This window comes from Canis lupus, chromosome 1 (genome assembly GCF_048164855.1).
Source record: "Canis lupus baileyi chromosome 1, mCanLup2.hap1, whole genome shotgun sequence".
NCBI lineage: Eukaryota > Metazoa > Chordata > Mammalia > Carnivora > Canidae > Canis > Canis lupus.
Window position 1 is genome coordinate 38736659 of NC_132838.1, and position 23194 is coordinate 38759852.

The window sequence follows — 23194 nt, forward strand, 5'->3', positions numbered from 1 at the left end:
CTATGAACCCAATATAAAAATTTTAAACACAGAGAAAATCCAAATCTGTATAGTACTCACCTAACCCTGGGAGTAAGTATCTCATTCACCTCACTCTAGTCCTGACCCACGGATTCCACCATTACCTCTTCATCCAACTTGACTAACTTTTGCTCCAGAACTTACTTTCTAAAAGGGCTACTCTTTTGCCTAAGATTCCAGTTGTACAGACAAACAAAGAGCACAACCTTTCTTTTCTAACTTGCTTTTGCATTGTGGGGAAGATCTCTGGGCCAGATTATACCTAATTTTCATGTAAATGAAGTGCTAAAAACATGAACTCTATCAGGGTATTTGAAGGTATCAGGTGTATTTGAAGGTGTAGGTGTATTTGAAACACAGCAGAATTCCATCAGGAAGTTGCTGTTCCTCTCCACGTGCTCTTTCCCCCATAGCCAACAGTATTTCTTAGAAACTCAGCAAATATCCATTACATAGGCCATGCTCTTTCAATATTTTGAGTTCTACACCCACATCTATTGGATGGATGGAACTGACAAGGCTGTCTTACCTTTAAATTTAAATAGCAGGGGCATCCAAAGCTGTGTAGTCTTGCTACCTGCCTCTTTTTTTAGTCAAGAGCACATCTTTCAGTGTAAGACCTAATGCTAACCTCAGATCTACTAATTATCAGATGTGTGATCTGAGATAAGTCTCTTAACCTCTTGGAAGATAAAATTAAATTTTATTAATAATATTTAATATTTTATTAATAATATTTAACATAGAGAAATAATTTTTATATAGAGAAAACAATATCTACCTCACAGTACTATTCCTTAATGAGGCTGTAAAGATAAATTAAGGTAGATCAAGAAAAGTAGTTAGTACAAGCTACAGATTAAGTCATTATAGAACATTAACTATTATAAATATTACTTTATAATTATTACTAATGAGGAACTTTGAGATCCTGGAATCCAGCTTTACATTCTCAGACCTTAAAGGGCAGAACTTTCCAAAGTGAACTTTGGACGAGGCTCAGTTTACTGATAATAACTTTCTTTCCGTACTATGATACAAAGTTAAAAGAAAACCTTTCAAGTCTGTCAGGAATATTTCTCTGGGTCATTCAAGGTGTTTCATATAGTACGTCAGGATTTTGATGGCCCTATATACATTAAAAATTAAAATTAAAATTTCGTGAGGCTTATGCAAAAGTGTAGAATGTATGATGGCAACAATGACTGGAATGCCTCTAAATCCCTCCCTTATCTTAGAATGGTGGCTGGTCCCATTACAGTCAATTCCCTAGGTAGCCTGTTTAGCTGCCATGTTGCCTCAGCCAACACCCACATTTGGCCAACACCCACATTTGGCCAACCCCATGTGATTGGCAGTGGTGCTCTGCATTGACAGACCATCATATTACAGTTCCTAACTAGGAAAATCAGGTTATTTATCATTTGAACTGGGGCACTTTTACAAAAGGAACAGAGGGTGCACTATTAATAATTATGACAGGTGTGTGAGTGCAAACCAGGACTGCCCCAGACAAACCAGGATATGTGGTCAATCTTTATTCTCATAACTTAGCTAAAGGGCTTAAAACTCTCCCAAGTATGAATCTGTCAATTTCCTCTCATAATCAAAGATCAGTGATCAAATGAAGCATGTGAATCCTGTCCCCCATAAGAATCTCCATGGCTTTATGTCTCACTGATGGTACAGTCAAGCCATCTACCTTCTGGAAGGCAAGAACACCTTTAGGTCTGTCTAGACCTCTAATACAGAACCATTTTCTATGGTCATTATGGCTTCCATCCCAGCTAATTTTATAGACAGTATACAAAAGATCTATACAGTAGATTCCTGGTGCTACTGAAGTGAGATCCAGTTCCTGGCAGTTGGAAGGAACAAACCTAGAGAGAGCATCTCTCACATCACTTTAATCATGTTCTGAAATATGCCACAGCTTTCAGGGGGGAAATCATGGAGAAACCTCAACCCATAATTCTTTTTACCAGTTATACACACCAGTCTCTTATGGGCCAGAAATCCATTCTGTCCTTGATTATGGCCTTAGTTTTTTGTTTGTTTAAATGGGTTTTTTTGTTTTGTTTTTGTTTTTACAAATCCATTCCTTACTTTAAACTCCATTCTCGTATTGATTCCCTATGTCAATTACAGACCTTCAGTTTTATTGCTACTTTGCCTGTTCCTGTTTTCCTACCCTCAGAGTCTGAGCTTTGGTGATGATTTCCCACCCATAAATTAAAATTACTTTCTTGATCATGAATTAAGTTCTCATTTGATTAAGAATTCAGATAACTTTAGAGAACTTTGAGATAATCTTTCATGGTTGACCTGGAATGGGCTCCCCTACTTGGGTGCCATGCCCTATGAACCCCACAACCTTTGATCAAGGACTCAATCCAGCCAACAATAGACTGTAATATTTTGTTATTTTGCCTACTTTTTTTTTGGTAAATAAAATTTATTTTAAAAGTTGCCTTTGCCATTGGAAATTAAATTATTTTTACGTTTCTAGACTAATGTTTAAAAGCAAGTGCAAGTCTATTGAATATTATCCATGCTATCAAGATGAAGAAACTAAGATTGTTTTTGCTGACTATACTGTGACTTATGCAGACCAACTACCAAATACTTGGTTTATAGTATTCAGGTGAGACTATCATAAATTGGCATACAATGTCTTCTTCAAATGACATGTAGTAGTATATGTGTAGAGTTTTATTTATGGTAGCAGTGAAAGTATGAACTTCTAGGTTGCTTTCACAACTTAGTACTTCCTCTCCATCTGCTATGCAGAGATGAGATATTACAGAAATTTTATCCATGTTTATTTAACTAAAATATGAAAAATGTGAAGTTAATTAGCATTTTTATGAGTATGATAAACATAGTCCATTGATGTGCTATCAGTATAGAAAGAAATCATTTAATTTCGAAGCAATATCATATTAGGTGACAGTCACAAATTATTATAAAATGGAATTTCTTAAAGGCTTTACATTTACATAGCAAAAGAGTATATTCAAAAAAAACAAGAGTATATTCATGATTAAAAAAAAACAACAACATGTATGCTTTGTAGTTATTTGTAACTTTAAACTTACTTTTTTATTTCTTGCATTAAACCTAATTTCAAACTTTCTGATTCATGCTAAGAGAAAGTTCATGCTTTTGTAATTACAGAGAAACATTTTTGGTTCCTCAAGATATGATTTTGGTTCCCAAAGTATATACTACACTTCCGGTCTGCATGCTTCACATTGTTAATAATGACACAATGGAACAAGTGCCAAAAGTGTTCCAAAAAGTGGTGCCTTATCATTATACCAAGAATAAGGTAGGTGCAAATTTTATTCTTTCCATATGATAGAATGGCAGCGAGAACCCAGCACCTTATAAGACTCCAGGAGAAGAGAGAACAGATGTGCTTTTTCAACCTACTTATGAGAGGAATAAAGTCCTGGTCTTTTTCTACAAAAGTCCATTTATTTGACAGCCCAAGGTATTTAATGTGAGTGCTAGAATATTCACCTCTCAGCTCTCTTTTTTCTTTTCTCCAAAGAGGATATGACAAAAAGAAAGCACTGGAAATTCTTAGTAAAATCAGAAAGTCATAGAAACCCTTAAAACGGGGATCCCTGGGTGGCGCAGCGGTTTAGCACCTGCCTTTGGCCCAGGGCGCTATCCTGGAGACCTGGGATCGAATCCCAGGTCGGGCTCCCTGCATGGAGCCTGCTTCTCCCTCTGCCTGTGTCTCTGCCTCTCTCTCTCTCTCTCTGTGACTATCATGAATAAATAAATAAAATCTTAAAAAATAAAAGATTAAAAAAAAAAGAAACCCTTAAAATGGAAATGGAGGTAAAGGGCTCAGTGAGTCCTATTCTTCAACCAAATCGATCGGTTGTTTCAGTTTCCCACTGGGTTTTATTACATCCCTAAGTATTTCAAAAGATTGTGATTACATCACCACTCACCGCGCCCCAGCCCGTCTTTTCTAGGCTACACAAATTTCTTACAAAGCACTTGGCATATTATTCCTACTGCATGATAGATCCTGATTTCTAGTGATCCCACTCAAATTATGTTGCCTCTCTATTAGAATCTCATCCTTGTGTTTGGGGGTATTTCCTCTAAGAGGGAAGCATGACCAAAGATAGTATGCACCTCCACTGCAAACTGGGAGATTTGTTTTAGCTCTAATCTTTCATTCTTTACCTATATAGCTTTGAATCTTTTCATTTTTCTCTTTGAGCTATGGTTGTAATTGACATTCAAAGTTCATTTAAGCCCATGATCCTGTGCATTATTGTGCACAAATTAAGACATACCTATCTAATGAATACTGGTTTATAGGGATGAAGGATAAATTTTTAAAAATATTAACTTCATAAAAAACTGAATAACTCTTTTGAGTTGTTTTAGAGATTAAAAAAATGAAATTAAAAAATTTTTTAAGACTTGGAAAAGTTTTGGGGCACCTGGGTGGCTCAATCTATTAAGCATCTGCCTTTGGCTCAGGTCATGATCCCAGGGTCTTAGGATGGGCACCCTGCTCAGTGGGGAGCCTTCTTTTCCCTCTCCCTCTGCCTGCTGCTTTCTCTGCTTATACTCTCTCTCTCTCAAGTAAATAAATAAAATCTTAAAAAAAAAAAAAAACAACACTTGGAAGGGTTTTAATATTTCATTGCAAATCTTAGGAGCAATAGATGAGAGCAGTTTTAGGTTCACAGCAAAACTGAGAGGAAAGTACAGAGATTTCCCACATATGTCCTGCCCCCACATGTGCACAGCTACCCCCAGTATTGACACATCCCACCAGAGTGGCACATTTACAACGCTGATCATCCTACATTGTGTCCATCATAATCCCCCAAAGTTCATAGTTTATATTATGGTTCACTGTTCATGTTGAATATTCTATGGGTTTGGACAAATGTAAAATGACATGTATCCACTCTCATGGCATCATAAAGAGTCTTTTCACAGCCCTAAAAATCCTCTGTGATCCACATATGTATTCCCCTTCCCCCAACCCCTACCTATCCCTTATCTTTTTTCTGTCTCCATAGTTTTGTCTTTTCCAGAATGAAGTAAAGTTGGAATCATATAGTATGTAATCTTTTCAGATTGGCTTCTTTCACTCAAAAACATGCATTTAAGATTTTCTCGTATCTTTGTATGGTTTAATAGCTCATTTCTTTTTAATAATAATGTTCCACTCTCTGCTTGTATCAAAGTTGGTCTACTTATTCCTGTACTGAAGGACATACTGGTTGCTTCTAAGTTATGGTAATTATGAACAAAACACCTACAAACATCTGTGGACAGGTGTGGACATAAGTTTTTCACTCTCCTGGGTAAATACCGAGGAGCAGTATTGCTGGCCTGTATAATAAGAATATGTGTAGTTTTATAAGAAACTGCCAAAGTATCCTTCGAAGTGTCTGTACCACTTTTAATTCCCACTAGGAATGAATAAGAGTTCCTGTTGCTCTATATCCTCACCAGCATTTGGCATTTCAGTGTTAATGGATCTGGGCTCTTCTAATAGGAGTGTAGTAGTATCCCATGCTTGTTTTGGTTTCTCTGATAATAGTCCATGTGGAGCATCTTTTTTGTATGTTTATTTGCCATCTGTATATCTTCTTTGGTAAGATGTCTCTTAAAATTTTTTAATCAGGTTGCTTGTTTTCTTATTGTTGAGTTATAAGAGTTTTTGCATATATCTTATATGTGTCTTTTGCAAATATTTAAATATTATGTTACTATTACTCAAGAGTCTTGAAGTTGTGTAGAATAGTCAGGTCTCTCTTAAAACCCTATCACCTGTTTAGCTTTAGAATTTCACTTACCAATATCCATCTACCATTTTATAAGTCTTTTTTTCCCCTCTCAAACTTATTCTCTGAGCCTAGACAAATACACAGTTATATAATTTTATTTGCTTCTTAATGCATTAGTACCACAAACTCAAAAAATAATGAAAATAGCAATTATACTTTATAAGTAGAAATACTTTAGCATATATGATTTATCTTCCTTTATTTCCTTGCTCCAAACATAATGTCAAAGGGTCCTTATTGGTACTGCAATTCTCATCTCATTGTGGGTATTATAATTCTGGGTTATATCTGTAGATTTTTATTGCAATGTATTGAATTTGTTCTGTCTTATGTATTTCTAATTTTTGTTTCTGAAAATCTAAACACATCAGAGAGCTTCCTTTGCATTAGAATCAACTGGAATACAAATTATATTTTTCTTCCTTATTAGAAGTGTCTGGAATTATAAACTCAGAATTACTTTGAACTTTTGTATCTCGTTACGATATCATGCTCTTGCTTCACTGACATTTTAGCCAGCTGGATATCCAATTATGTAGAACCAAGTTATTATCCAGTATGATGTTATCCCAGGTTTCTTAGCTGCTTGTTTTCTCCAACCTAAAGAGCTCACCTCCATACTCATATCTGGGTTCCCTGGAACCAGATCTGTTGTTAACTTGATAGCTTTTTCCATCAATTGTCATCCCAAGGGAATTACATTTCCATAAATGTTTCTGCTTTTCTCATCTTGTATTGAAAAAAACAGGGACATCAGGTAGGAAGTTATTGGGCTTCTCTGAGGTGATGCAATGATAAAAATCTGCCTTAGGAAGCATTAGAAGAATTGGAAAAAACATACCAATCATCTATCAGAGTTACGCACTTTGTGTTATAGCTTAAGAAACACACAAACAAAAATGTTAGAGTGACTCATTTTCTCTAAAAACACGTAAGATTCACTTTCTAAGAGGAATTTCAAAATGTAATGCTGATGATTTTTATTTATCAAGAGATATTGGGATCTTTACAAATATAAACATAATAAAGCATTTTAATTTAGTACTATGAAGTCATATGTTGTACCTTTGAGAGAACACTAACAGTATGACTTACTTCTGTCTAATTCTCTTTCCTCTAGAAAGGCTACACATTTGTAGCTGAAGCATTTACTGGTGACACATATGTACCATCCTCACGATGGAAACTGCGCCTCATTGGTTCCTATAATCCACTCCCATGCCTATCTCGAGAGTCTCCATCTAATACCTTCACCATAAAGGAAATCAGAGATTACTACATACCCAATGATAAGAACATTTTATTCAGGTATAAGTTATGACAGAAAGGGAATGCTCAAAATTGGCATTTTTTGCCAGCAGATGGGTGCTGACAGTTTGTCCTTCAGTGACAATGGCTACAGAGGTTGGGCCTCTAGATACACAGAGGGCTTGACCACAGTTAACTGTTAATATAGAAGTATATTGGGCAGCCCCGGATGGCTCGGCGGTTTAGCACAGCCTTCAGCCCAGGGCGTGATCCTGGAGACCGGGGATCAAGCCCCATGTCGGGCTCCCTGCATGGAGCCTGCTTCTCTCTCTGCCTGTGTCTCTGCCTCTCTCTCTCTCTGTGTGTCTCTCATGAATAAATGGATAAAATCTTTAAAAAAAAAATATATGGAAGAAAAGGTCATCCGTAATCAAACAATCTAGAAAACAATCCTCTTAGTATCCTGTTGTATTTTCTTAGCGTGTTTTTTTCCTAGTTATAGCCTCACATTATTAAAATCATAATATAATTAAAGTTTTAATCTGTCCTTATTTTTAAGATTTTATTTATTTATTCATGAGAGAGAGAGAGAGAGAGAGAGGCAGAGGCATAGGCAGAGGGAGAAACAGGCTCCATGCAGGGAGCCCGACGTGGGACTCGATCCCGGGTCTCTAGGATCACGCCCTGGGCTGAAGGTGGTGCCAAACCGCTAAGCCACCCAGGCTGCCCAATCTGACCTTTTTGCTTACATTTTAGTGTACGCATTTCCTAGTGCCATTAAGACATTTTGTGAACTCTTGTTCATGATTACATAGTAATCATTTGTAGGAAAATATTTGTTACACATTTTCCATTTCTACTTTTTCTATAGTATTAACAGAGATGTGATGGGCATATTTTATTGTAAATATTAAATTCTTGATTATTGTCTAAATATTTATTATTTTAAAGAGATTATATGTTTTAAAGATCCCATATGCACTAGTAAATTTGTTTTCTTTTTTTTTAAGATTTTTTTTTAATTTATTTATTCATGAGAGGCAGAGACACAGGCAGAGACACAGGCAGAGGGAGAAGCAGGCTCCATGCAGGAGCATGATGTGGAACTCGATCCCGGGTCTCCAGGATCACACCCTGAGTGGAAGGCAGGCGCTAAACCACTGAGCCGCCCAGGGATCCCCATAAATTTGTTTTCTAAAGAAACACCTAAGTCTATTTGACAATACATGAACAAATATAATTTATTGTATTCTGGTTAATTTTCCCCTCTAATTCCTATTTATTTGGAATAGGGATAAATAAATAAATTTTATTATTTATTTATTTATTTATTTTAAAGATTTTATTTATTTATTCATGAGAGACACAGAAACAGGCAGAGACATAGGCAGAGGGAGAAGCAGGCTCCCCTTAGGGAGCCCATTGTGGGACTCAATCCCAGGACCCTGGGATCAGGACCTGAGCTGAAGGCAGATTTCAACCACTGAGCCACCCAGGTGCCCCTATTTGTATTTTAAAACTTTTTAAAAAATATTTTATTTATTTATTCATGAGAGACACACAGAGAAAGGCAGAGAAAGAAGCGGGCTCCTCACAGGGAGCCCGATGTGGGACTCGATCACAGATTCTGGGATCACGCCCTGAGCTGAAGGCAGACACTCAACTGCTGAGCCACCCAGGCATCCTCAAAACTTTTTTTTTTCTTTTTAAAAACATGCATACATTTTTCTAATGTAAAATAATCAGTAGCAAAATTAAATTACAGAACAATAGATGTAGTATATCCCAAACATATGTTTTGTTTTTATATTTGTTTCTATATTTTATATGTAGGTAAAAGCTTAGAGAAAATACTGAAAGAAAACTTTTGAACTGGGGGTAGTAGAAGGGACAGAAAATTTTCTTTTTAATCTCTCTGCTTCTTGGCATATATCTGCACTTTGGCTGTTAACAAAGAAAAGGGAAAAAAGGGAAGAAGTAGAAAGGATACATAACACCAATTAAAAATAACAATTGTGATAAGGTATTTTAACTACTCTGATAGGAAGCCACTGTATCACACTGCAGGGCCACTGCTAATAGATTAATGAGTGATATTTAACCTAATTACTAAATTAGTGCTAGAAGCTGGTCCTAAAACTGTCAATCTAAGTGTTGGGGTGGGGGTAGGGGGTGAAGAGGGAACTGCTTCATGAACATATGTGGAAGTTCAGAAATTAAGGAGTGTATGACCTTTTCAGGGAACTGAATACATTTGTTTGCAAATTGAGGTTCTAGGGGGCTATGGCAAACAGTAAGGTCAGAGAGGTAGGCAGAGCCCTTTCCTGAAGGGCCTCATAAGGCAAGAGATTTAGATTTTATCTGAGAGAAAAATATGCTCTGAGGAGTTTTAAGAGAAATGGCCATAATAGACTTGCATTAAGACATTATGCCTGCAAAGCTTGAATTGAAAAAAAAATATTTTTTAAATATAATTCCTAAGAGCAGAAAGGTTGTTATAATCATATTATTGTGAAATTATATGTAATCATAAATGGTACAGAATATGGAAGGAAAAAAAACAACTGCATTCAAAAAAAAAAAATACCTCACTCAAAAGACTGCAGTGTGTTGAATGGATGAAGGGCAGCATAGCTGGAGACAGAGAAACCAGTCAGGGAGAAGCTTTGAAATAACCCAGGTGTATGTTGACGGCAACCTGAAGCAGGTCAGTGGATTAGTTCACTAGGGCTGCCATACATGAAGTCCCACAAACTGGCAAAGCAGGAGGCTTCAACAATTGAAATCAATGTTCTCACAGTCTCACAGTTTGGGATGCCAGAAGATCAAAATCAAAGTGTCAACAGGGATGGTGCCTACTGAGGGCTGTGAGGAACAAGCTATTCCATCTTTCTCCTAGCTTCTGGGGGTTTTTGGTAATCCTTGGTGTTCTTTGACTTATAGACTTATCATCACGACTTTTGTATTCATCTTCACCTGGTATTCTCCTTGTGTCTCTGTTTCTGAATTTCCTGTCTCTTAAGGATATCTACCAGTTATATTGGATTAGGCACCCCCCCATGACCTCATCAATGACTTGATTCCCTTGGAAAGACCCTGTCTCCTAGAAAGGTGACATTGTGAGGTATTGCAGCTACTCCAGGGCTCCAACATAGCTTTTATGGAGTTACACAACTGAACCATAATAGGCAGTGACAGTGAATCTGAAGAGAAAAAGGGTTTTGAGATACTGAGAAAAGTCAAATTGACAGTCCTGGTTGGTTGGGACTCCTGGGGACTAACGGGGGATCAGTTGATCAACAAGTGTCATTTACTTAGTGGTGACAAGAAGAAAACCCATTTTCAGATTGAGCATTAGGAAGACAATTAGTTCATTTTTATTTATTTTTTATTTTATTATTTATTTATTTATTCATTTATTCATGAAAGACACAGAGAGAGAGAGAGAGGCAGAGACATAGGCAGAAGGAGAAGGAGGCTCCATGCAGGAAGCCAGTCGTGGGACTCGATTCTGGGACTCTGGGATCACGCCCTGACCAAAGGCAGACGCTCAACCACTGAACCACCCAGGCATCCCAATTAGTTCATTTTTTAAATGTTAATTATTGGTAAGTCAGTGAACTGTCCAAGTGGTATTGCATAAGGAATTGGGCTAGAGACACAAATTTGGGAACCATTATTCTGTCTCTGCCCATGGAAATGCCCAGGAGAGTTTGCACCATGACAGTCAGACTTCAGACAGAATATTAAGATTCTCTGACACAGAAATGTCAATGGGAGAGAAGGTTAAAAAAGAAAAAAAAAAAAACAAAAAACAGCTCCGAAATAGAAGGTACAGAAGTTGTTACAGTTATAGGAAAAGAGTTTTTGCAGAAGAGGGAAATGAGGGTTGACTCAACCTTGTCAAATTCTCCTAAGAAGTCAAGAAAGATGAGAACAGAAGTTTCTATAGGGTGGTGACAAGCTGCTGGAAGCTGGCAATAACAAGGTTAGCACTTCAGCTCACAGAGTAGAGTGCTGTGAGCCAATAGGAAGAGATGAAGTTGTGGATAATGGCAATCAACAATTCTCCCTAGATGCCAAGCTGGGAAGGAGTGAAAAAATTAGCAGAGGCTGAACCACAGTGTTGGTCAAAGTTTTTTTTTTTTTTTTTTGGCTTGTTTTGCTTTGATTTTTTTGTTAAAAGGTGGGGTGAGACCTGCGCTTGTACAAAAACCAATGACAAGGAGGGATAAAGAAGGCGAGATTTAAGATACAGGAGAAAAACAAAACTCAGAAAACAAATTTCTAGAGAAATTGAAAGTTTTTAAGGTCCTGAGCATTTCTGAGGATTCACCTAAACTAGGAAAAAGAACACCCCAAAAATAAAAAGCCAAACCAAACCAAACCTCTCCGGTTTAATCAAGGAAGGGATTGGGATGGTGTTCTATTGCCTACTGCACATTTTGTTGTTTTGTAAAAAAATTCCCAACCTGTATGGTAAAGATTGAGAATATAGGTGGTGGGTACTAATTTTGATTTCTCTGTATTTTTATGAATCAAAAAAAACTCTGGTAAACAGTGGAACTTTGAAGGATGTTGCCAGTTGTTCAACTGCAGAGGAGGTTATGATGGAGAGGTTTGGTGTGTCAGTAGTTTGCAGATCTATCATATGCAAACTTTTATTTTTTTATTTTATTTTATTTTTAAATTTTTTTTTATTTATTTATGATAGTCACACAGAGAGAGGGAGAGGCAGAGACACAGGCAGAGGGAGAAGCAGGCTCCATGCACCAGGAGCCCGACGTGGGATTCGATCCTGGGTCTCCAGGATCGCGCCCTGGGCCAAAGGCAGGCGCCAAACCACTGCGCCACCCAGGGATCCCTGCAAACTTTTAAAACATGGTTTTATAAGTGTTTATCATATCTAAAGAAAAGTTATATTTCCTGCTTGGGATCTGATGATAATAAATATCCTATACCTGTTTCATTTGACCATAGCATATTGAGATATTTTGTCAAAGTCTGTAATAGTAATAACGTTTCCAGGATTTGGGTCAATTTTACACACTGGTTTTACTTTTAGATTATCATATCATATCAGTAAATTATCCAGTTTCCTTTACTGACTTGAAGAAAAGATCAATAAATTACTTATAAGTAAAATGTTTTTCTTTATAGGTATTCCATTAAAGTTGCTTTGCCACATCCTGTTACAGTACAGGTACGCACATCCAAACCAGATGCATTCATCAAGCTACAGATCTTAGAAAATGAGGAAACTATTGTCAGCTCCATTGGCAAAGGCCAAGCTATAATCCCAGCAATTAACTTCTTGGGGAGTGAAAAAGTTGTGAGCTCCCAGTGTGAGTACGCCTTTTGCCTCTTTAAATTTGTTGTTTAGATCCAGAAATTGATATTTATGTTTACGTTACTGATTTTAAAATGTTCTATTTAAGATAAAATAGCAAATAAACATTTAAATCTATAGAAATTGGTATTATAGTAAAATATTTTTAAAAACTATTCCATTTGTGTGTCAAATTAGTCTCTGAAAGAAGATTGTTATAATTCTACTTTAAATATTTTATTACATGAGCTTTCTTAGAATTCTGAAAAAGATATAACATTTTTTATTATTTTGAAAGAATTTTTCAGTTTTTTTAATCCCTAATTCATTATTTTTAGAAAATATTAAAATTAACAGAACCTTTGAAGTCATGACTTTCAATGTAATAGTCACAATAATTATTAAATAATAAAGTAAAATTGTTTCTGAAGTAATGGAAAACAGAGATACTGAGATACATATCCAGTTATTTTAGTAAAGATTCTGACCATAAAAACAATACGTTGCCCAATGTAGAAAATTTTGAAACAGAAAATTATAAACAAGAGAACAGAAAATCCCTTATGCTTTTCCTGAATCCTGCCATTGTGTTTTTTAAAATAATCGATTATATCTTTTAAAGATTTATTTATATAGTTTTGAGAGAGAGAGAGAGAGAGCGCGCACATGTGAGCGCATATCTGGTGGGGGTAGGGCTGGAGGGAAAGGGAGAGAGAATCTCAAGCAGACTCCCCACTGAGCACAGAGCCCTACACGGGTCTTAATCTCACAACCCTAAGATCATGACCTGAGCTGAAATCAAGAGTCAGATGCTTAAGTGAATGAGCCAACCCGGTGCCCCTAAATAATTGATTATATCTTATAGTTAACCTTTGCATAATAATTTGTAGCCAGCATCCTTCCTGAATTCTCATTCCCAATAGTGCTTGCCCTGATTAAGTGTATAAGCAAATTACTAAAAATAACTTTATAGCTATGTTCTGTCCAACACTTGTATGTTTCCTTTTTTTTTTTTTCTTTTTTCTCTTTTTTTAGAATAGATGCACCCAAAGCAGGGCTCTCTTTACTTTTTCCTATTAAGCTTGGAAACAATGTGTGAGTTGTCATTGCAGCCCAAGGATATTCCCTTCCAATATGAATAAGAATTTGGAGGACCAGAGAATTAAAGACCTCATGCTGTGATGGCACAAACGTATTGCTTTAGGCACAGGAAAATGGGAAATGTACTATGTTACATTAGTAAGACTGAGCTTGAGTAAAATTGCAAGTTAAGCAATTCTGTTGATCCTGTCTCCTTTTCTCCCATTATTTGCTCTTCAGCCCTGAATATACCCAGGGTTGTTTCCCCGACTCAATTCACAGTACTACGGGTGGTTTTTCATTCAAATCTATCTGCAATCCATTTATCTTTTCCCTCTGATATCTTAAGACCCCTCAGAGTACTGTTAAATTTTGCTAGTCTGAATGATGTTCTTACTCTTTAAATTGGCTTTGTTTTCTTCATTCTAATCCAGTCTACACAGATTTTATAGCGTGCTTCATGCAAGGATGCATTAATTCCAAAACGTTAACAGGCACTTATGTACAACTGTCCTATGGTATTTGTGGTCTTATGTTTTTCTCTTTATATAACTAGTTAACCCCAACATTCTTCTCCAAATCCTTTGATTCAAATTAGTAGAGTCAAAAACTTTTCATAGTTTGTCACTTAGGTTATCATCATTTCACTTGAAAAATTACTATTTCCAAGAGACTTATGGATAAACATTTAAATAATTTTAAAGAAAGGGACAGAAACAGAGTAGAAGGATGATTGGAACAGAATTCAGAAATCCAAAATTATCAGCCATTATCCAAGATTGCTCTTCTTTTATAAAATATTTCTATTTTCACATTTGTATTCCTAGATGACTTTCAATACAATTTTTTTTGAATTCCCTTCAAACTATGTAAAAATCTATCATTTTTCCTTCTGATTGCCTTGACTATGTAGATAAATTTAAGGAGAAATGACACCTTTATAATATTGAATTTATATGCAAGTAAAGGCCATTTCTTTAAATTTATTCATGACTTTTTGTATGTTTCACAGAATAGATTTTAAAATTTCTCCATAGATATTGGTAAAGTTATTACTGTGAATTAGATTATTTCTTTATTTAGATTTCAAACAGGAGCCATCCTGTTTTAAAGGGATGCTATTAAGTTGTATGTAGGAATTATGTAAGTAGACATTGAAATTCCTTTTTCTTTCTAAATATTTTTCAGTTTCTTCTCTTGGAAACATATTAATTTATGAATTCTTTACAACTTGTATTTCTGGCATACCCCCACCAGAAGAACATGCAAAAAAAAATGTATGTGTGTGTGTGCACGTTATATTTGTAGTAGAATAGGATATAGCAGACTATAACATTTATTCTGTAAGCAGACATTCTATTGTACTAAAGAATAAACTCTATTGCAACAATGTAGAAGGCTCTGAAGTGACCCAGTAACAAAATCTTAAATATAGGCCTCTTCAGGTTTTGCTTTATCTCATGGGAATTTTAAAGAATGCCAATATATTTCATATAATTTTCAGGAATAAAATCTTATAACAGTGCTCATACTGTAGGGTTAATATCAAATTTATAATTTTCTACATATTTTACAATCTAAGAAATTGAGTCTTTGAGGAAGTGCAATGGACTAGGGATAGTAAAATATTTTATTTGATATGGATGTATAAGGCTCCATTTTATTGATCTACCATTATTAATGTAATCAGTCTCCTACTGATAGTGATTTCTGACAACTTTAATTTTATATTTACACAAAGAATGCTGAGTTGTTTTGTTTAAACCTGTGTATAGAATTTTCTGAACATGTATAGGCATATATATCGGATAAATGCTTAGATGTAGAGCTATGAGGTCAAAGGGTACATACAGTTTAATTTTGGTATATATTGTCAAATTGCCCTCCACTAAGTTTGTGTAACCTTACCTTATTTTATCCTTTATTTTTATATATCATATTTTTGACTTGTCAGTCTGACTGCTAAAAATATTAATTTATATTATACTTAGAGTTAGTGAAGTTCAAGCATGTATGTTTTTATATATCTTATTTATCTTTCTTTTGTATTTTCTTTGTAAATTTTTCTGTGTGCTACGCCTGTTTTTCTATTGGAATTAGCTAGGGTTTTTTTCTGATTGATTTGTAGAGTTTCATATATTAAGGAAAATTTTCCCTTTTTTTGATATGTGGTTGAATGAATGGGTTGAATGAAGGATTTAATGGCTGAAGGAAGTAATGAATAAATTACTTCTCAAAGGTAGAAATGTTGTATCATTCATTCTTAACTTTTAATCAAAGTGTAATTTACATAGAGCAAAAAGTGCAAATCTAATTTGATGAATTTTGGTCAGTGCATACACTAGTGTGACCCACATCTCTAACAATATATAGACATTTTTATTACTCACAAAGATCTCTCAAGGCCGTTTCTATTCAATTCCTCCAGTCTCCAAAGAGGTAACCACTGTTCACATTTTCATCAGAGTAGGCTAATTTTACCTGTTTAGAACTTCATGAAACCATATAAGTTCTCTTTTGGCAGTGGTAATCTTTAGCTCAGGGTAATGTTTTTAAGATACATTCCTGTTGTTGCCACTGTATTTCTTTTTATATTATGGAGTACTTTGTAGAAGTATTATTATTAAATACTTTTCATTTGTTTTCATTTTTCTTGAATCAATACCCAGGAGTTGAATTAATGTGCCCTGGCTTGACATATGTATATTTTATCTTTTTTTAACTTGGCAAAAAAATTAATCAAAAGGACTATATCATTTTATACTACCATCAGCAAAGTATAGGAGTTCTGGCTTCTCCATATTTTTGCCAACATTTTTGTTAATGTTTTTATTTTAATCATTTTGGTGGGTATGTAGTGCTATTTCTTCGTGGTTTAAATTTGTTGACTAATGATGTTGAGCCTATTGGTCAAAAGCCTATTGGTGCTTTTTGACTATACATATACCATAATGAAGTATCTAATCATTCCAGCCATATATTTTTTAAAGATTTTATTTATTCATGAGAAACACACAGAGAGAGAGAGAGAGAGAGAGAGAGAGAGGCAGAGACACAGGCAGAGGGAGAGGCAGGCTCCATGCAGGGAGCCTGACAAGGGTCTCCATCCTGGGTCTCCAGGATCAGGCCCTGGGCTGAAGGCAGCGCTAAACCGCTGAGCCACCCAGGCTGCCCTCCAGCCATATTTTTAATGGGTTGTCTTTTTTTTTATATATTCTGGATATGAATCTTTATCAAATATATACTTTAAAAATATGATCTCTTATCTTTTCATTTCCTTAGCAATGAAAGGTTTTAATTTTAATGAAGTCAGTCATCATTTAGAAAATATTACTAGTGCAGTTTGTGTTTTATCTAAGAAATCTTTCTTAATCCAAGGTCATGAATATTGTGTCATATTTTATTCTATAATAATCTTTCCACCTATGTTTAATTTATTGACTCATTTCAAATATTGGTATATAATGAAGGTAGAGGATCAAGGGTTTTTTTTATTCCCGTATGGACATCCAGTTGTTCTAGCACTATAGGTTGGAAGGACATTATTTTATACATTGAATTCCCTTGACATTTTTATCAAAACTCAATTGAATATGTATGCATGGGTCTATTTTGGAACTTTATTTTGATCAATTGATATTCAATCAATCAATATTCACTCTTAGTCCAACACCACATTTTCTTAAAAATTGTAGCTTTAGATTTTGATTGGGATTGTGTTGAACTTGGAGAGAATTGGCATCTTAACAAAATGAATTTGCTGGTCCCACGAACATAGTATCTCTCTAAACCTATTTTAGTCTTTAATTTCTCTCTCAACTCTGTTTTATACATACAATGTACAGATTTTACAATACTTATTAAATTCATACCTAAATATTTTGTTTTTATAGTATTGCCATGTAGGACTAAGAATACATGTGCTTTAGATCACTTGATATCTGTATTAATTTCCTAGTGTTGTTGTAACAAATTACTCAACCTGGGTGGCTTAAACCAACACAAATTCATTCCCTTACGGTTCTGGAAGTCAAAGTCCAAAATAAAGGTGTTGTCAAGGCCACATTGCCCTCAAAGTTTCTACAAGAGAATCTTTCCTTACCTCTTCCAGTTTTTGGTGGCTCTTGGCGTTTTTTGGCTTGTGATTGCACACTTTTGGCAATCCCTGCCTCTGTCTCCACATAGCCTTCTTCTTTCTATGTGACTCTGTGTTATCTCCTTTTCACACCCATCATTAGATTTAGGGCCTATGCTCTTCCAGGCTGATCTCATCTCAGGATTCTTACCTTTTTTTTAAAAAAAAAAAAAAACTTTTTTTTTATTGGAAGTCAATTTGCCAACATATAGCATAACACACCTAGTGCTCATCCCACCAAGTGCCCTCCTCATTGCCCATCACCCAGTCACCCCAACCCCCTCACTTCCCCTTCCATTACTCCTTGTTCATTTCCAAGAGTTAGGTGTCTCTCATGTTTTGTCACCCTCACTGATATTTTCACTCATTTTCTCTCCTTTCCCTTTATTCCCTTTCACTAATTTTTATATTCCCCAAATGAATGAGACCATATAATGTTTGTCCTTTTTCCGATTGACTTATTTCACTCAGCATAATACCCTTCAGGGCCCTCCCTGTCGAAGCAAATAGTGGGAATTTGTCATTTTTAATGGCTGAGTAATATTCCATTGTATACATATACAACATCTTCTTTATCAGGATCTTTATCTTAATCATAGCCTCAAATACCTTCTGTCAAATAAGTTCACATTCTGGATAGGCCTATCTTCTTGAAGGTATCATTATTCTACTCATTATAATATTATATATAATATATAATATTCTACTCATATAATATAATTATTATAATAATATAATAATACCAGGGGCAGTTAGCCTCTGTTCATTTTTTTTTCACTGTCCACTTCTATTTAGATCATTTTGATTACTTATCTTCAAGTTTACAAATATTTTCTTCTGACATGACTATGTGTTTTTAAAGTCCATCTAGGAATGTGTCATTCCAGGTATAGTCCAACCCTGAATTTTGTTTTGATTCTCTATTTCGTTTTTCTGTTAATATTCACCATTTATTCTTCCCTTATGTTGATCTTTTCTCTTAAATCCTTAAACATGTTTCTAATAGCTATTTTAAAGTTTTTGTTTGCTAAAGTTTTTTTGTTGGTTTTGTTTTAGTACTAACTCCAACATCTGTGTCAGCCATACCATTATATCTATTGACTTTTTTCTCAAATTATGTTCCTGTTTTTGACTTCTTCACATCATACTGATTGTGTGCTGCACATCATACATGCTACATTGTTGAGTTAAGATTATGCTCTCTTCATTAAAAGAGTTTTAAATTTAAGTAGTTTATTGAGAGGTTAGCTTAATCCTCCCAAGACTTGGTTCTAAGTTTTCTTAAATTGGGTTTATTTTATTTTATTTTATTTATTTTTATTTATTTATGATAGTCACACAGAGAGAGAGAGAGAAAGGCAGAGACATAGGCAGAGGGAGAAGCAGGCTCCATGCACCGGGAGCCCAACGTGGGATTCGATCCCAGGTCTCCAGGATCGCGCCCTGGGCCAAAGGCAGGCGCCAAACCGCTGCGCCACCCAGGGATCCCTTAAATTGGGTTTAGAGCTTCCATTACTCTAGGGTTCATTGTAGTACCTTAAAGAGTAGCCTTTCTTGAGTCTCAACTGATGCCCTGTGTATTCAATTTTCCTTACTTTGGCAGGATTTCAATGTCTCTCAACACTGTGCAAACTTCAGAATCACTAAGCTCATTATCTCCTAGGTGTTGTCTGCCAGGCACCATTAGATATTTGTATAAATGAAGTTTACAATTAAGTTAAAGACCCAAGTCTTTATTTTATTTATAAGCCCTATGCTTATTTCTGGGCTCCTTTGTGGCTCAGATACCTGCCCTCTTGTACCTTGCCTCACAAATTTTAGTGGCCTCAGGAGCCTCAAATTACAATCTTGCTTCCTGAGCCTGACAACATTGTTGTGCACTGTTTGGACTCTACTTCTCTGTGCCACAGTCGAGAAATCTACAGGCAGAAATCTACAGAAGTGGAGAGATCTTTTTGTATGTTTTATTTCTTTCAAGGATTACAGCTCTGAGTTGTATATTATTTAATGACTGAAAACAGTTACTAATAAATTTTGTCTAATTTTATTTTTTTCATGGTTTTGAGTAAATTCAATGCCCATTATTTTGTCCTGCCAAGAACTGGAGTTTCTCTGTGTCATTTCCTTATGTTATCTCAATATATGTTTAATCAATTAATGACATTCAGCACATTTCTCTTTTTATCCCTCCAAATGGTACTTTTATTATCTTTTAGTTACAAAAGAATGAATATAAAAATTAAAAATAAAATAGGAGTTTTACATAAGTGTAATAACACACACATACATAGTGTATTAAACACTGAAGAAGCTAGGGTATATGGTATTAGTTTAGTGTCACTCAAATGACACAAAATGAATGAAAAATTATTGAATTTTTATATATTCTTTCAGCAGTCAGTGGTTGCTCAGAATATGCATTGCTCTCTGCAAATGACATGCTATTATAGTAAATTTCTTTAAGACCAGAATATCTCCTAAAAGCCAGGAATATTGCTTTTTATCTCATTAAAATCAAACAAATTGACCTGTTCCTTTGAATGTCTTATGAAAGGATACACCTAAATAACACAGTTGATCATAACTATGCAATTCACACAATTTAACTGAAGTCTAATATTTTTCCCCTATTCAGCTAGCAAGCAAATTCTTTTAATGCATGCTGCATCCAAGAAAGAGCAAGAATTGTACATTAAGAAGAAATCTACCCAGGGAAGTCAGAAATCCTATAAGGGTAGACCTGCAAGTATAGTAGTAGACACTGGTCAGCCTCTTTTGGACGAGGAAATTATCAATGTGCCCATCACAGAAGAAACTGTTAGCACTCCACAGCAGGTATATTTGTGTTTAAGAGAATCCTTTAATGAATGGTATTACTCCTAAAAATTCAACAAAAATAACAATGATTCTTTTCCTAAAATTTGTCAATGTATATGATACTTTCTATCTGCAATGCCACCAGTGTATATCGGAATCAAGGGATTGAACATCGTTTAACAGTTTCTCTTTGCCAAGATGTTAAAATATATGGCAAGTTTAATGTGTACACTAGCCGTATAATGTAGATGTAAATATCATACATGAGTTATAAGGCTCTATAATTATGAAAAAGATAACATATTAATAAAAACTAATTTGCATATACCCTAAGTTTAAAAATATATATGTACATATAAAATAAGGGACAATTCATGTAATTTCAAGTAACAGAGAAAAAACAAAATGTATCCATCAGAAATAAAACAAGCAAAAATTAATAAAAATAAAAAGCCAAAAATTAATCCTAATATGACTAATGACAATAAGTACAATTATTGTCATTAATTAGTTAATTAATAAGTGAATTATTGATCAATGAAAAGAATAAAAAACTAATGTTAGATTAAAAAAATAAGATCCAATGATAACTACCCTAAAAGCGACACTTTTAAACAAAATGACACAGAAAACTTAAAGTTGGAATGAGAAAACTGTGATGATATATTAATCTCAGTGCATAGAATTCATGAAGGATATTGTGTAAAAATAAAAGGAAGAATATAACAAGTAAATATGACCATAACTTACATATAGCATAGCCCAGCTGTCCAGAGTCAATGAATAAAAAGCAAAAACTGTTTAGAACTACAGAGAAAAATAAAGTTAGTTAATATTGAAGACTTTAATACACAACTCTCAGAAACCAAAAGATCAAGCTGAAAAAATACGTATGATCACTAGGTTTGAAAAATTTAAGTATAAGCTTGATTCTTTAGATATTTTTATAGAATATTTCACCTAATAGCGAATATACTTTTTCATACACACATAGGAAGCCTCAATAAAAACCAAACTATATTATACTGATGTCATCTGAACATAGTGCAGTAATATAGAAATTAAATAACAGCCTAAAATCCCATAAATGTGTAAGCAAAATAAAATATGCTGAATAAGTTTTAGTTACAGAGAGCATCAAAAAAAATTATGAATACAAAGAACTCAGTAACAACTAAAAGATACAAATCAAAATTTGTAACCACATCTAAAGTAGCTTTCAGAATTCACTTTCAAATTAATTCATCAGGAAGCACAAATGATTAAAAACAAGCTAAGCAATTGAAGCAAAAAGTTAGAAAAAGAGCAAAAGAATAACTCACAAAAAAAGAAGAAAAAATCTTTAAACATGGATGCAAAAATTTAAATATTAGCCTATATAATGGCAGGTGTTGGTGGGGATGTGAGGACAAGTTTTGTAGACAATATGATCTTGCAAAATTTTGGAGAACTGTGATAGTATTCAATCAAATTATGAATATGTGATCCAGAAAATTATGCATTTATTGTGTGTTTATTAGGCATATACTATGTTTATTCTTTTTGTTTGTGCTTAAACATTGCATTTTATTTCACAGGTCAACAAATATATCATACAGTGTTTGGTATTGTATAACAGTTGGCCTCTTACTGAAAGTCAGCTGACATTTGTTCAAGCACTAAAAGAATTGGAGAAAAGTGATAGCAAAGGTATGTCACCCTAAATGTTAGTCACATACTTTATATTTCATATAAAGTATTTACTAGTAAATTAATCATGTTATTAATTTTTAATAAAACATTATTGCTTAAAATTTGCATTTCATATCTAGTGGCATTTTCTGTTTTGTTAACTGATTATGTTTCAAAATCTTTGCTGCTTCGCTATAAGAACTAAAAATAAATGATTGTTTGGGCCTTGTTTAAACTTTCTTTGTGCAGTTAGTAAAAATTACTTGATGATTATCTAAGAAGCGTACAGAAGACTTTTCTGTTATACATGATATTTGTGTAAGTTGTTGAGATAGTATAATTCTTGAAGATTAGTTCTTAAAATATTTAATAGAAAGATAATCTCCAAGTGAGAGGATTCAAGTTTATTTTTTCAAATATAAACTACTCTCAATATTCCTGAGTAGGAAATTTGATGCATTAGAAAAAGAAGATCTCAAAGTAGACCCATGCAGGTCAAACCCAGGTTGTTCAAGAGTCCACAGTAGTTCTCACTAGCACATAATACCATTGAGGACAGGGAGTTCTGTGGAGTCTTGCCTGTTTAATCTTGCATTATCCATAGTGCAGACTGTGCACACAGTAATCACTCCAAATTTGTTGAATAAGTGAATGAAAGGATACATCTAAGCTACTCTTACTACTACTATTGCCCCTATTCACTGATTGTCAAAAAACCCTGTTCACACATTTGCTTGCTTATACTAAATGCATGAACCTGTTCATGTAAAGGCTTGATAAAGGTTTATCACCAAAATTAAGAGAAAATTATTATTATTGAACTAAATCTTTGTAAGAAGGGACAGATTCTATGGTGCAACATAAAAGCCAAAGAAAATATATGAAATTAAATGATACTGAGAGTCCCCATTTCCTTTGTCATGTATCTAGTGTGTGTCCATAGAACATGTGGCACTCTATGGGAATCTTAAACTTGTCTGCCTTCTCACTGCCCCTCTCTCACTGGGAAAGGGACTATGCTTCAGCCTCATTATGCATCTCTAGAACCAGATAGAA

At 34.6% G+C, this 23194-nt stretch overlaps 1 protein-coding gene across 3 annotated transcripts in view; it reads left to right on the forward strand.

The window, feature by feature from the left end:
- ADGB (androglobin) overlaps positions 1-23194 on the forward strand; it is a 161521-nt gene that overhangs the window by 111549 nt on the left and 26778 nt on the right. For all 3 annotated transcript variants that reach the window (XM_072827003.1, XM_072826994.1, XM_072826985.1), the window contains exons 24-29: positions 2531-2665; positions 3199-3352; positions 6979-7166; positions 12267-12451; positions 20286-20485; positions 22045-22156. In XM_072827003.1, the coding sequence (XP_072683104.1) occupies positions 2531-2665; positions 3199-3352; positions 6979-7166; positions 12267-12451; positions 20286-20485; positions 22045-22156 (974 nt within the window). The remainder of the gene's footprint in view (positions 1-2530; positions 2666-3198; positions 3353-6978; positions 7167-12266; positions 12452-20285; positions 20486-22044; positions 22157-23194) is intronic.